Source organism: Anolis sagrei, chromosome 7 (assembly GCF_037176765.1).
Source record: "Anolis sagrei isolate rAnoSag1 chromosome 7, rAnoSag1.mat, whole genome shotgun sequence".
Taxonomy (NCBI): Eukaryota; Metazoa; Chordata; class Lepidosauria; order Squamata; family Dactyloidae; genus Anolis; species Anolis sagrei.
The window spans coordinates 42,180,213-42,195,432 of NC_090027.1; the positions used below are offsets into that span (position 1 = coordinate 42,180,213).

The window sequence follows — 15,220 nt, forward strand, 5'->3', positions numbered from 1 at the left end:
TATGGGTGAGGGAGCAGACGGGGAAACAGGGTAAAAACATACAATGCCCAGATCCATCACCAAATTGTAGATTCAGGGAAGAAGATTACTGGACACACAGTTGACTTTTGGGACTAGTCATTCCCTGACGGATTGTGTATGCTGCTGCACAGAACTTTACAACATTGTATGTTGTAGATGAATTAGTATCTGCCAGTAGCAGGGAGGTATAAAATGGTCTTGAATGGCCTGGGTGCTTGTATATCAGAGGAAAGATAAGCCTGGCACGGATATCCCTGTAGAATGGGCACTGGAGGAGCACATGTTCTATTGCAGTGGTTCTCAACCTTCCTAATGCCGCGACCCCTTAGTACAGGTCCTCATGTGGTGGTGACCCCCAACCATAACGTTATTTTCGTTGCTACTTCATAATTGTAATTTTGCTACTGTTGTGAATTGTAATGTCAATATCTGATATGCAGGATGTATTTTCAGTCACTGGACCAAATTTGGCACAAATACTCGATACGCTCAAAATTTGAATCCTGGTGGGGTTGGGGGTGATTGATTTTGTCATTTGGTAATCCTGGAGTTGCTGGGATTTATAGTTCACCTTAAATCAAAGAGCCTTCTGAACTCCATCAATGATGGAACTGAATCAAACATGGCACACAGAATTCCCATGACCAAGAGAAAATACTGGGAAGTTCTGGTGGAAACTGACCTTGAGTTTTTGGAGTTGTAGTTCACCTATATCCAGACTGTGGACACAAACAATAATGGTTCTGGATCAAACTTGGCACAAATACTCAATATGCCCAAATGTGAACACTGGTAGAGTTTGGAGAAAATAGACCTTGCCATTTGGGAGTTGTAGTTGTTGGGATTTATAGTTCACCCACAATGAAATAGCATTCTGAACCCCACCAATGACAGAATTGGACCAAACTTTCCACACAGAACCCCCATGACCAACAGAAAATACTATGTTTTCTGATGGCCTTTGGTGACCCCTCTGACACCCCCTTGCGACCCCCACAGGGGTCCCGACCCCCAGGCTGAGAAACACTGTTCTATTGTTTCTTCATGACCCGAGTCACAGGGGCAGCAGAGTCTCTCTGGGAAAGGGATCTTCTGGTAGTGGCCTTCCTTGGAGTACAGCTGACAGGAGAGCGTGGCATCGGGCCAGGGTGAAAGCCCTTCGATGAATGGGAACCTCTAAGTTGGTTAAATATGCCATAGGGGAGGCAAGGTATCTGCTGTCTTCATTGATAAGGAAGGTTGGAACTGAGGCCAGATCTAGTTGGCGCTCTGTGTCTGTGATACGTTGTTTAATAAGTGCTTTGGCTTGGTTGGAATCCATAGCGAGTAGCAGACCTGGAGAGAATCCCAATGAGGATATTTTGGATGCTACCGCCTGCTTCCATGTGGATTGGAAGTCATCCTCCATGGTTAGTGGGGCAAGGCCAAGGGGTGCATAGGACAGTCTGAGCCAGAGGTTGAGCATGGCCACCCACACCCTGGCCTCCACTCTCATCAAGCCCGTCTCTAGTCGCAGGGTGGCATTAGAAACGCATTTAGGTACCTGCAAGGCCCATCTCAGAAACTTTGACTGAACCAGCTCTAATGGGGCAAAACTGAGGAAGGGGCCCAGCTGAGCACGATACAAGAGTTGGGCTAAGGACTTGGCTTCAAACAGCTTGAACGCTGCCGGTGTGAAGTGGACCCCTCTTGTCCTGAGATATTTAAGAATGGCAATGGAGCTCCCCTGCACGGTGTTGGATACTTGATCCCCATGAGCTCTTCTGCTACCATTAGATTGGAAAACTACACCTAGATATTTGAAGGATGTAACTTGTTCAATTTTATGACCATCTATGTTGAAGTTTGGAAAGGCACCAGCTCTCTTGCACAAAGAAGGCTAAAGGCCTTGCAAGACTGCATCTCCCACAGCATTGGTCCATGGCTGTTCAAGTGGTGTCCAACCACATTTATTTCTCCTGTGTTGATGTCCCCAAAGTGTGGGAGACTAGATCTCCCTGTTTGTTTAGAAATATAGATTTTTAAGATGAATTTGCACACTGAAACCAGCCCAAAGCAGCCAAAACCCAGCTCTCTTGCACAAAGAAGGCTAAAGGCCTTGCAAGGCTGCATCTCCCACAGCATTGGTCCATGGCTGTTCAAGTGGCGTCCAACCACATGTATTTCTCCTGTGTTGATGTCCCCAAAGTGCAGGAGACTAGATCTCCCTGTTTGTTTAGAAATGTGGATTTTTAAGATGAATTTTCACACCGAAACCAGCCCAAAGCACCCCAAACCCAGCTCTCTTGCACAAAGAAGGCTAAAGGCCTTGCAAGACTGCATCTCCCACAGCATTGGTCCATGGCTGTTCAAGTGGTGTCCAACCACATTTATTTCTCCTGTGTTGATGTCCCCAAAGTGTGGGAGACTAAATCTCCCTGTTTGTTTAGAAATATAGATTTTTAAGATGAATTTGCACACTGAAACCAGCCCAAAGCAGCCAAAACCCAGCTCTCTTGCACAAAGAAGGCTAAAGGCCTTGCAAGGCTGCATCTCCCACAGCATTGGTCCATGGCTGTTCAAGTGGCGTCCAACCACATGTATTTCTCCTGTGTTGATGTCCCCAAAGTGCAGGAGACTAGATCTCCCTGTTTGTTTAGAAATGTGGATTTTTAAGATGAATTTTCACACCGAAACCAGCCCAAAGCACCCCAAACCCAGCTCTCTTGCACAAAGAAGGCTAAAGGCCTTGCAAGACTGCATCTCCCACAGCATTGGTCCATGGCTGTTCCAAGTGGTGTCCAACTACATTTATTTCTCCCGTGTTGATGTCCCCAAAGTGTGGGAGACTAGATCTCCCTGTTTGTTTAGAAATGAGCATTTTAAGATGAATCTTCATACCGAAACCAGTCCAAACCACCCCAAACCAGCTGCAAATGTGACAGTTTGCTTCCCTACCCTTCCCAAAGCACTTTTGCCAAAACTATGCAAGAAAACACACACAAAACATGGCTGAGATAGCGACCCTTTGGCTTTACGAGGGTTCAATGGAGGCAAACTTTGTTCCAGGTACAACATGGCAAAGAATATCATTACCTATGTGTATAGGGATTTCCAAGACATCTCAGGATATATGTATGTACTAGCCGTCCCCTGCCATGTGTTCCTGTGGCCCAGTCTGTGTATATGTGTTTGTGTGTGTATATATGCATATATGTATGTGGATATATTTGTGTATACGTGTATATATGTGTGTTTGTGTATATGTGTGTTTTTGAGCATGCGCTGTAGTGTCTTTTTGCTTTTTTGCTTTTCTAAGTCTCTTCTGTTGTGTTTTTCAGTGTTTTTATGAGTGATGGTCACTTGCTGGCCTGATAGGTGTATTGTGTCCAAATTTTGTGACAATTCATCCTGTGGTTTTTGAGTTAAGTTAATTCCACAAAAGAACGTTACATTTTTATTTATATAGACTAGCTGTCCCCTGCCATGTGTTGCTATGGCCCAGTCTGTGTATATGTGTTATGTGTGTGTATGTATGTGGTTTTGCGCATGTATTGTAATGTGTTTTTTATTTTTTGTCTTTTTAAGTCCTTTCCATTGTGTTTTTCAGTGTTTTTATGAATGATGGTCATTCGTTGGCTTGATAGGTGTACTGTGTCCAAACTTTGCGTCAATTCATCCAGTGGTTTTTGAGTTATGCTAATCCCACAAATGAACATTACATTTATACACACAGACACACACACACACACACACACACACTAGCCATCCCCTGCCATGCATTCCTGTGGCCCAGTCTGTGTATATGTGTTTGTGTGTGTATATATGCATATATGTATGTGGGTATATTTGTGTATATGTGTATATATGTGTGTTTGTGTTTTTGCGCATGCGCCGTAGTGTCTTTTTGCTTTTTTTGGCTTTTAAAGTCCATTCCACTGTGTTTTTCAGTTTTTTTATGAGTGACTAGCTGTCCCCTGCCACATATTGCTATGGCCCAGTCTGTTTATATGTGTTTATATACACACAAAACACATATACACAGACTGGGCCATAGCTTAAGTTTAACTGAAAAGAGTTAGGAGGCCGAAGCCTGTTAGTGGGCAAAAGCTAGTGTCATTCTGAGGAGTGTAAACCTTAGTGTGAGAGAAGCCTCATGTGAGAAAACTCCAGTGTGAAGACTTCTGTGTGTAAAGTTACTATGTATTTGTTTATTTGTGTTATGGAAACCTTATTTTTGAATATGTGTATATGTGTGTGTATATATTTGTGTATATGTGTATATATGTGGTTTTGTGTATGTGTTGTAATGTATTTTCTTTGGCTTTTAAAGTCTCTTTCACTGTATTTTTCAGTGTTTTTATGAATGATGGTCACTCATTGGCCTGAGAGGTGTCTTGTGTCCAAATTTGGTGTCAGTTCATCCAGTGGTTTTTGAGTTATGTTAATCCCACAAACAAACATTACATTTTTATTTATATAGATGTATGTATGCAAAACTCCAAACACCTAAATAAAAAATCCAAATGCTTCTGGTCCTAAGGATTTTGGATAAGAGGCCCAAGGTGAAATTTGGAAAAGCCCACAATTAAATTGAGTTAGAGGCAGGAATCTCAAAGGAATCAGTCTTGCAAGGCATGAGCCAATTCTGGACTTGCCCTTCTGTTGGAGGTGCAACCCTCAAAGGGTTAAGCCTCCCAGTTCCTAAGACCGTGATGGTGAACCTATGACACTCGTGTCAGTACTGACACGTGTAGCCATTTCTACTGACACGCGTAGCCATTTCTACTTAAATATGTAACTCCTTAATATTTAGGAAACATTGCAAAAATATTTAATTATTTTTAATATTTAGGTAACATTGCAAAATAATATTGGTTTAATTATTAAGTAAACGAATATTATTTTGCATTATTTCCTAAATATTAAGGAGTTACATATTTAAATTAAATTAAGTGATAAATAATATTACTTTGCTATATTATTCAAATATTTCAGAATGGTAAATTGAATTTTAATTTGACATTTAATTTAATGCATTTTAAATATTTTGAATATATGCCTTAATATATATATATATATATATATGCCTGAAATGAAATGGTAAATTAAATATTAAAATATTATTTTGCAGCCTTACTTTATTATTATTGCATTATTATTATTATTAGAAATACATTAAACAGCATATTAAATGCTAAAAATACATTTAAATTAAATTAAAAATAAATCATATTTTGTTGGGTTTTTAAAATTATAGAATCATAGAATCATAGAATCAAAGAGTTGGAAGAGACCTCCTGGGCCATCCAGTCCAACCCCATTCTGCCAAGAAGCAGGAATATTGCATTCAAATCACCCCTGACAGATGGCCATCCAGCCTCTGCTTAAAAGCTTCCAAAGAGGGAGCCTCCACCACACTCCGGGGCAGAGAGTTCCACTGCTGAACGGCTCTCACAGTCAGGAAGTTCTTCCTCATGTTCAGATGGAATCTCCTCTCTTGTAGTTTGAAGCCATTGTTCCGCGTCCTAGTCTCCAAGGAAGCAGAAAACAAGCTTGCTCCCTCCTCCTCCCTGTGGCTTCCTCTCACATATTTATACATGGCTATCATATCTCCTCTCAGCCTTCTCTTCTTCAGGCTAAACATGCCCAGTTCCCCAAGCCGCTCCTCATAGGGCTTGTTCTCCAGACCCTTGATCATTTTAGTCGCCCTCCTCTGGACACATTCCAGCTTGTCAATATCTCTCTTGAATTGTGGTGCCCAGAATTGGACATAATATTCCAGATGTGGTCTAACTAAAGCAGAATAGAGCATGGGGAGCATGACTTCCTTAGATCTAGACACTATGCTCCTATTGATGCAGGCCAAAATCCCATTGGCTTTTTTTGCTGCCACATCACATTGTTGGCTCATGTTTAACTTGTTGTCCACGAGGACTCCAAGATCTTTTTCACACGTACTGCTCTCGAGCCAGGCATTGTCCCCCATTCTGTATCTTTGCATTTCATTTTTTCTGCCAAAGTGGAGTATCTTGCATTTGCCACTGTTGAACTTCATTTTGTTAGTTTTGGCCCATCACCTCTCTAATCTGTCAAGATCCCATTGAATCCTGCTCCTGTCCTCTGGAGTCTTGGCTCTCCCTCCCAATTTGGTGTCGTCTGCAAACTTGATGATCCTGCCTTCTAGCCCTTCATCCAAGTCATTAATAAAGATGTTGAACAGGACCGGGCCCAGGACGGAACCCTGCGGCACTCCACTTGTCACTTCTTTCCAAGATGAAGAGGAAGCATTAGTGAGCACTCTCTGTGTTCGTCCACTTAACCAATTCCAGATCCACCTCACCGTAGTTTTGCCTAGCCCACACTGGACTAGTTTCCTTGCCAGAAGGTCATGGGGGACCTTGTCGAAGGCCTTACTGAAATCCAGGTACGCTACATCCACGGCATCATTCCCTGCATCTACCCAGCTTGTAACTCTATCGAAAAAAGAGATCAGATTAGTCTGGCATGACAGATTAGTCATGACAGATTTATATTTTTATTAAAGACTCCAAAAGGATATTATTTACATAAAGAGAGGTAGAGCAACATGAGAAGAGAGAAAGTGGGAATTACAATTATATATATTTTTTGTTATTTAAACTAAATATTGCGAAAATATGGTTTTTTTCTTGAAATGACACACCACCTGAATTATGCTCAGTTTTTTGGCGAATTTTAACACACCACGCTCAAAAGGTTGCCCATCATTGTCCTAAGAGATGGTCAAACGCCATTCTGGCTCCTCAAAGGCGAAAGGAAGGGATTCCCCGGGCTCTAATGGGGATTTCCTCTTCCAGGAACGAGCCTTTCTTTTCCGGATCAGGGCTCTTGTTGCTAAGAGACCAACACCAGGGTCAGGATCCAAACCTAGAAGAAGAGGTCCACGTTTGGGATTATCACAGTGACGTTGGTCAGGCAAAAAGTGCTCCGAATCGCCGAGGACAGGCCACATGCCCCAAACATTGGCCTTTTGCTGGCTCCTGACTCCACAAAGAGCAAAGACAAGAGAGAGACACGCTGCACAGGTGTAAAAATAGCTGTGGCTAACCTCTTGGTTATTTATAACCCGCTTTAGCCTGTGTCGTAAACGGCTCGGGGTTTATTAATAAACGCAGCAGGGTTTAATCGCTTAGTGACTTACTGCCAGAGTTCAGGTAAAGCGAGGGGACCTTCCAGACAGAACTGGGACTTAAGAGTGCAGCTGCACTAGGGAGTTAATGCAGTTCGACACCAGTTTAGCTACCTGGGCTGAATGCTATGAATATGGGGGAGATCATTCGGAGTTTCGGACTGAGATGTTATCTCTATGCAGATGATGTCCAGATCTGTCACTCCTTCTCACCTGTCACCAAGGAGGCTGTCCAGACCTTGAACCGGTGTCTAGCTGCTGTGTCGGACTGGATGAGAGCTAACAAATTGAAACTGAATCCAGACAAGACAGAGGTCCTACTGGTCAGTCGTAAGGCCGAACAGGGCATAGGGTTACAGCCTGTGCTGGTTTGGCCCAATTCCATCATTGGTGGTGTTCAGAATGCTCTGTGATTGTAGGTGAACTATAAATCCCAGCAACTACAACTCCCAAATGTCAAGATTCTATTTTCCCCAAACTCCACCAGTGTTCAAATTTGGGCATATTGAGTATTTGTGCCAAGTTTGATCCTGATCCATCATTGTTTGAGTCCACAGTGATCTCTGAATGTAGGTGAACTACAACTCCAAAACGAAAGGACACTGCCCACCAAACCCTTCCAGTATTTTCTGTTGGTCATGGGAGAACTGTGTGCCAAGTTTGGTTCAATTCCATCGTTGGTGGGGTTCAAAATGCTCTGTGATTGCAGTTGAACTATAAATACCAGCAACTACAACTCCCAAATGACAAAATCATATTTTTTTTTTTATAGTGAAGGACATACATTGGATTGTTAGGTGTCTCGTGTCCAAAATTGGTGTCAATTCGTCCAGTGGGGTTTGAGTTCTGTTAATCCCACAAACGAACATGACATTTTTATTTATATAAAAGTGTGGGGTTTTGTTTTTTGATTTGGGGGCGGGGGGGGGGGGGTTGCACTGCAAATAATATATGTGCAAAGTGCATAGGAATTCATTCATTTTTTTTCCAAATTATAATCCGGCCCTCCAACAGTTTGCGGGACTGTGACCCGGCCCTCTGTTCAAAAAGTTTGGGGACCCCTGGTCTAGAGGCATTCTCTCCTGACGTTTCGCCTGACTACCTCTGAGGATGCTTGCCAGTTGCCATAGATGCAGGCAAAATGTCAGGAGAGAATGCCTCTAGACCAGTGTTTCTCAACCTGGGGGTCGGGACCCCTGGAGGGGTTGCAAGGGGGTGTGAGAGGGGTCACCAAAGACCATCAGAAAACACAGTATTTTTTGTTGGTCAAGGGGTTTCTGTGTGGGAAATTTGGCCCAATTCTGTCGTTGGTGGGGTTCGGAATGCTCTTTGATTGTAGGTTAACTATAAATCCCAGTAACTACAACTCCCAAATGTCAAGATCTATTTTCCACAAACTCCACCAGTGTTCACATTTGGGCATACTGAGTATTCGTGCCAAGCTTGGTCCAGATCCATCATTGTTTGAGTCCACAGTGATCTCTGGACACAGGTGAACTACAATTCCAAAACTCAAGGTCAATGCCCACCAAACCCTTCCAGTATTTTCTGTTGGTCATGGGAGTTCTCTGTGCTAAGTTTGTTTCAATTCCATCATTGGTGGAGTTCAGAATGTTTTTTGATCATAGGTGAACTATAAATCCCAGCAACTACAACTTCCAAATGACAAAATCAATCCCCTGTCCAACTCCACCAGTATTCAAATTTGGGTGTATTGTGTATTTGTGCCAAATTTGGTCTAGTGAATGAGAATACATCCTGCATATCAGATACTTACATTACAATTCATAAGAGGAGCAAGATTACAGTTCTGAAGTAGCAACAAAAATAATGTTATGGTTGGGAGTCACCACAACATGAGGAACTGTATTAAGGGGTCGAGGCATCAGGAAGGTTGAGAAACACTGCTATAGACCAACAACCCAAAGGAGTATTTGTGCCAAGTTTGATCCTGATCCATCATTGTTTGAGTCCACAGTGATCTCTGAATGTAGGTGAACTACAACTCCAAAACGAAAGGACACTGCCCACCAAACCCTTCCAGTATTTTCTGTTGGTCATGGGAGAAATGCGTGCCAAGTTTGGTTCAATTCTATCATTGGTAGGGTTCAAAATGCTCTGTGATTGTAGGTGAACTATAAATCCCAGCAACTACAACTCCCAAATGTCAAGATTCTATTTTCCCCAAACTCCACCAGTGTTCACATTTGGGCATATTGAGTATTTGTGCCAAGTTTGATCCTGATTCATCATTGTTTGAGTCCACAGTGATCTCTGAATGTAGGTGAACTACAACTCCAAAACGAAAGGACACTGCCCACCAAACCCTTCCAGTATTTTCAGTTGGTCATGGGAGAAATGTGTGCCAAGTTTGGTTCAATTCCATCGTTGGTGGGGCTCAGAATGCTCTGTGATTGTACGTGAACTATAAATCCCAGCAACTACAACTCCCAAATGTCAAGATTCTATTTTCCCCAAACTCCACCAGTGTTCACATTTGGGCATATTGAGTATTTGTGCCAAGTTTGATCCTATTTATTTATCGTGTCATCAGCAACCATTGTGTTACAATTCTAACAGAGCAAAACAAACACAGAGTTTAAAAAGAAAAAAATTAGAAATGTTTTTTGATCATAGGAGTTTTGCCTTCTCATCTTCGGAGGCTGAGAGAGTGTGACTTCCCCAACAGGCTTCCACGACCTGCTCTCCCAGAGTCCAAACGCCACACTCAAAGCACAACACCAGACCGGTTCTCACAATGCAAAACCTAACATCCTATTAAGCCCGGCCTCTTACTCGATACCCGAAGCAGACGGAGGAGTGGAAGATGAAGCCGGTAATCCCACAATAAAGACCGAAAATCCCCTGCGAGTGAGGCATATTTTTCCTTCTTCTTGGCAAATAGGGGAACAGATGGGAAAGCCGCTGTAAAAAAAAAAAAGAGGAGGCAATGTGGTAAGATTGCAAATGGGGAGCGAGCGGCAGGCAGGACCCAAAGATTTCTGAGTTCCTACGTTGCGCAGTGGGTTAAAGCGCTGAGCTGCTGAGCTTGTTGATCGAAAGGTTGCAGGTTCGATTCCGGGGAGCGGCGTGAGCTTCCGCTGTCAGCCCTAGCTTCTGCCAACCTAGCAGTTCGCAAACATGCAAATGTGAGTAGATCAATAGGTACCACTCCGGCGGGAAGGTAACGGCGCTCCATGCAGTCATGCCGGCCACATGACCTTGGAGGTGTCTACGGACAACGCTGGCTCTTCGGCTTAGAAATGGAGATGAGCACCACACCCCAGAGTCAGACATGACTGGACTTAATGTCAGGGGACTACCTTTACCTTTACCAGCACTTAGTAGGCAAGAATTTGTGTTTTTTGCAAGGGAGAAGCTTTGGGTGCCAAGCCAAGAACAAGACCAGGAACCCCAAAGCCATGTTTGGAAAGAAATCTATTCAGAGGAGGTTTGCCACGGCCTTCCTGCGTCCAACGTCATCCGGCCTGATCCTGCAGCCAAGTAAAGAATAATTGAACTCAGGCCTCTTGCTGTCCGACACTCAAACCATTGCACAAGGATGGCTTTTTATACCCATTCATAACCATAACCATCACAGTGATTTTTCGGTGTGCGTCTCATCTTCTTCTCTACTCTCATCTTCTTCCCTCATCTTCTTCCCTACACTATGCTCCTATTGCATCAGTAGGAGCAGTAGGAGCATAGATTAGTAGGAGCATATATTGAGATTGAGATCTAGGGAAGTCATGCTCCCCATGATCTATTCCGCTTTGGTTAGACCACACCTGGAATATTGTGTCCAATTCTGGGCACCACAATTCAAGAGAGATATTGACAAGCTGGAATGTGTCCAGAGGAGGGCGATTAAAATGATCAAGGGTCTGGAGAACAAGCCCTATGAGGAGCGGCTTAAGGAGCTGGGCATGTTTAGCCTGAAAAAGAGAAGGCTGAGAGGAGATATGATAGCCATGTATAAATATGTGAGAGGAAGCCACAGGGAGGAGCAGGGAGCAAGCTTGTTTTCTGCAAGGGAACAGTGGCTTCAAACTACAAGAGAGGAGATTCCATCTGAACATGAGGAAGAACTTCCTGACTGTGAGAGCCGTTCAGCAGTGGAACTCTCTGCCCCAGAGTGTGGTGGAGGCTCCTTCTTTGGAAGCTTTTAAACAGAGGCTGGATGGCCATCTGTAAGGGGTGATTTGAATGCAATATTCCTGCTTCTTGGCAGAATGGGGTTGGACTGGATGGCCCATGAGGTCTCTTCCAACTCTAGGATTCTAGGATTCTATGATTCTCCAGGATCACAGTCTGGTTTCCTGCAGATGTGGTGGGACTGCCGCTCCCATCACTTCTATGGAAATTGGAATTACTGTATTGCTCTGAGTCTAAGATGCCATGGGTTGTAAGATGCACATTAATTTAAGTACAAGTATTAGAAAAAAGCATCTTTCTCAGGTATGGGCAAACTTCAGTTCCTCCAGGTGTTTTGGACTTCAACTCCCACAATTCCTAACAAGTTTAGGCCCTTTCCTTTAATAATATAGTTGCACTATTTACAAAAATAAGGTTTCCATAACACACACACACACACACACAAACAAATACATAGAAGCTTTACACACAGAATCATAGAATCATAGAATCATAGAATCAAAGAGTTGGAAGAGACCTCATGGGCCATCCAGTCCAACCCCCTGCCAAGAAGCAGGAATATTGCATTCAAATCACCCCTGACAGATGGCCATCCAGAAGCTTTCACAGTGGAGTTTTCTCACATGAGGCTTCTCTCACACCAAGGTTTACCTCACACTCCAAGTTTTGGACTTCAATTCCTACAATTCCTAACAGATTCAGGCCCTTTCCTTTAATAATATAGTTGCACTATTAACAAAAATAATGTTTCCATAACACAGATAAACAAATACATAGTAGCTATACACACAGGAGCCTTCACACTGGAGTTTTTTCTCACATGAGGCTTCTCTCACACTGAGGTTCACCTAATGCTCCTCAGGACGACACTAGCTTTTGCCCACTAACAGGCTTCGGCCTACTCACCCTCCTGGGGACAACACTAGCTTTGGCCCACTGACTCTAACAGGCTTCAGCCTACTAATTCTTTTCAGATAAGCTTAAGTGACTGAAGGGGGAAAGGAAGGGGTCCGAGGCTGTTAGGAATTGTGGGAGTTGAAGTCCTAAACACCTGGAGGGCCCAAGTTTTGGACCTCAACTCCCACAGTTCCTAACAGATTCAGGCCCTTTCCTTTAATAATATAATTGCACTATTTACAAAAATAATGTTTCCATAACACAGATAAACAAATACATAGTAGCTATACACACAGCAGCCTTCACACTGGAGTTTTTTCTCACATGAGGCTTCTCTCACACTGAGGTTTATCTCACACTCCTCAGGATGACACTAGCTTTTGCCCACTAACAGGCTTCGGCCTACTCACCCTCCTGAGGACAACACTAGCTTTTGCCCACTGACTCTCTTCAGTTAAGCTTAAGTGACTGAAGGGGAAAAGGAAGGGGCCTGAGGCTGTTAGGAATTGTAGGAGTTGCAGTCCTAAACACCTGGAGAGTTTTGGACTTCAACTCCCACAATTCCTAACAGATTCAGGCCCTTTCCTTTAATAATATAGTTGCACTATTTACAAAAATGTTTCCACAACACAGATAAACAAATACATAGTAGCTATACACACAGCACCCTTCACACTGGAGTTTTTTCTCACATGAGGCTTCTCTCACACTAAGGTTTATCTCACACTCCTCAGGATGACACTAGCTTTTGCCCACTAACAGGCTTCAGCCTACTCACCCTACTCAGATCTATATATCTTTCTATCTGTCTATCTCTATCACCTACCTAACTACTTATTTCCTTTCTCTCTCATTCATCAATCCACCCACTTACTTCACCTGTCTTTCTTCTTTCTCTACCTACGCATTTCATCCCTCTCTTATCTATCATCTACCTACCTAAGTTCAACAGGGACAAAAGCAAGATACTCCACTTAGGCAGAAAAAAATGAAATGCAAGGATACAGAATGCGGGACGCCTGGCTCGAGAGTAGTACGTGTGAAAAAGATCTTGGAGTTCTTGTGAACAGGAAGTTGAACATGAGCCAACAATGTGATGTGGCGGCAAAAAAAAGCCAATGGGATTTTGGCCTGCATCAATAGGAGCATAGTGTCTAGGTCCAGGGAAGTCATGCTCCCCATACTCTATTCTGCTTTGGTTAGACCACACCTGGAATATTGTGTCCAATTCTGGGCACCACAATTCAAGAGAGATATTGACAAGCTGGAATGTGGCCAGAGGAGGGTGACTAAAATGATCAAGGGTCTGGGGAACAAGCCCTATGAGGAGCGGCTGAAGGAGCTGGGCATGTTTAGCCTTCAGAAGGGAAGGCTGAGAGGAGATATAATAGCCATGTATAAATATGTGAGAGAAAGACACAGGGAGGAGGGAGCAAGCTTGTTTTCTGCTTTCTTGGAGACTAGGATGCGGAACAATGGCTTCAAACTACAAGAGGAGATTCCATCTGAACACAAGGAGGAACTTCATGACTGTGAGAGCCATTCAGCAGTGGAACTCTCTGCCCTGGAGTGTGGTGAAGGCTCCTTCTTTGGAAGCTTTTAAACAGAGGCTGGATGGCCATCTGTCAGGGGTGCTTTGAATGAAATATTCCTGCTTCTTGGCAGAATGGGGTTGGACTGGATGGCCCAGGAGGTCTCTTCCAACTCTAGGATTCTATGATTTCATTTCTCTCTCATTCATCCACTTATTTCATATATTCTTCTCTTTCAACTCTTCCTCAATCTCTCTATTCAACTATTTCATCCCTCTCTCTTATCTCTCTCTCTCTCTCTCTCTCTCTCTTATCTATCTATCTATCTATCTATCTATCTATCTATCTATCTATCTATCTATCTATCTATCTATCTCACCTGTGAGTCTAAGACACATCCTGTATTTAGAGGTGTTCCTACAGAGGAAAGGTTGTGTCTTAGGATTGAAGAAGGGCAGTACCAAGTTTACAACCTCTGCTTCCAACATTATAGTGGCAGAAATAAGTATTGGAAAGGGTCAAGATGGTGATTCCGACAAGCATCGGCATCTCTGCTTTACACATCAACTAGGGATTTCTAGCACTGTTAGGAAGATAGTGTCTTGAAGGTTAAAATCAGCAGCCAACCAGACCTGAAAACGGATCCCGGCCCCACCCAGGAGTGATTCAGTGCCACCTCCTGCTACTCTGCTCTTTGAAGCAGGCAACCCAAAGCACTGTGGAGAGACCTGCCAATCTCCAGGAGTGTTTCCATCCAAGATCGGAGATGACTTGGCATCCCAGTGTCGCAGCCCAGCTGGCAGGGTTTACTCTCCTGCTCCTTGGTTGGGTCTTATCCTGTGTCACAACATACGTGCCTCTGTGGAAGCAACGCAACTTGGACCTCAACCAGATCGAGACCTGGAACGTGGGACTTTGGCAGGTCTGCGTGGTTTGGAATGGGGACGTCATGGAGTGCAGAAGCGCCGAATCTTTCCTCGCCCTGCCTTTGGCCACCCAGGTCTCCAGGGTTGTCATGGTGGCCTCCAACGCCATTGGACTTCTTGCCATCATCCTTTCCATCTGGGGCTCAGACTGGATGAAGACGGGAGGCCGAAAACAAGGACTTTTGGTCGGCGGTGGCATTGTCTCATGCCTTTCTGGAATGATGACGCTTGTGCCCGTTTCGTGGACTGCTTACAACATTGTGCAAGAATTTTGGGATAAAACGGTGCCGGATATTGTCCCGAGGTGGGATTTGGGTGACGCGTTGTTCTTGGGCTGGTTTGCTGGCTTCTTCCTTATCTCCGGTGGCTTTCTTCTTCTCTGCTCCGGCTGCTTCCTAATGAGCAGGATGCCCTCAAGGCAGCTTCCTGTCCACCAGACGCTCAGGGCACAAAGGTCACCAAATCATTACCAGAATTCGTCACCAAAGAATGAATACCTTGTCATCTAAGATTCCAGAATATGGAGGAAGAAGGCGATG

General features: G+C 43.8%; 1 protein-coding gene across 1 annotated transcript; it reads left to right on the forward strand.

The window, feature by feature from the left end:
* The first annotated feature begins 14,521 nt into the window (after positions 1-14,521).
* On the forward strand, positions 14,522-15,190 carry CLDN25 (claudin 25). Its single transcript, XM_060787341.2, has one exon. The coding sequence runs from the start codon at positions 14,522-14,524 to the stop codon at positions 15,188-15,190; it is 669 nt and encodes a 222-aa protein (XP_060643324.2).
* The last annotated feature ends 30 nt before the right edge of the window (positions 15,191-15,220 follow it).

What these genes read in the sequence shown, in the direction of transcription:
- CLDN25 (XM_060787341.2), top strand. Translation starts at nt 14,522, where the DNA reads ATGACTTGGCATCCCAGTGTCGCAGCCCAGCTGGCAGGGTTTACTCTC.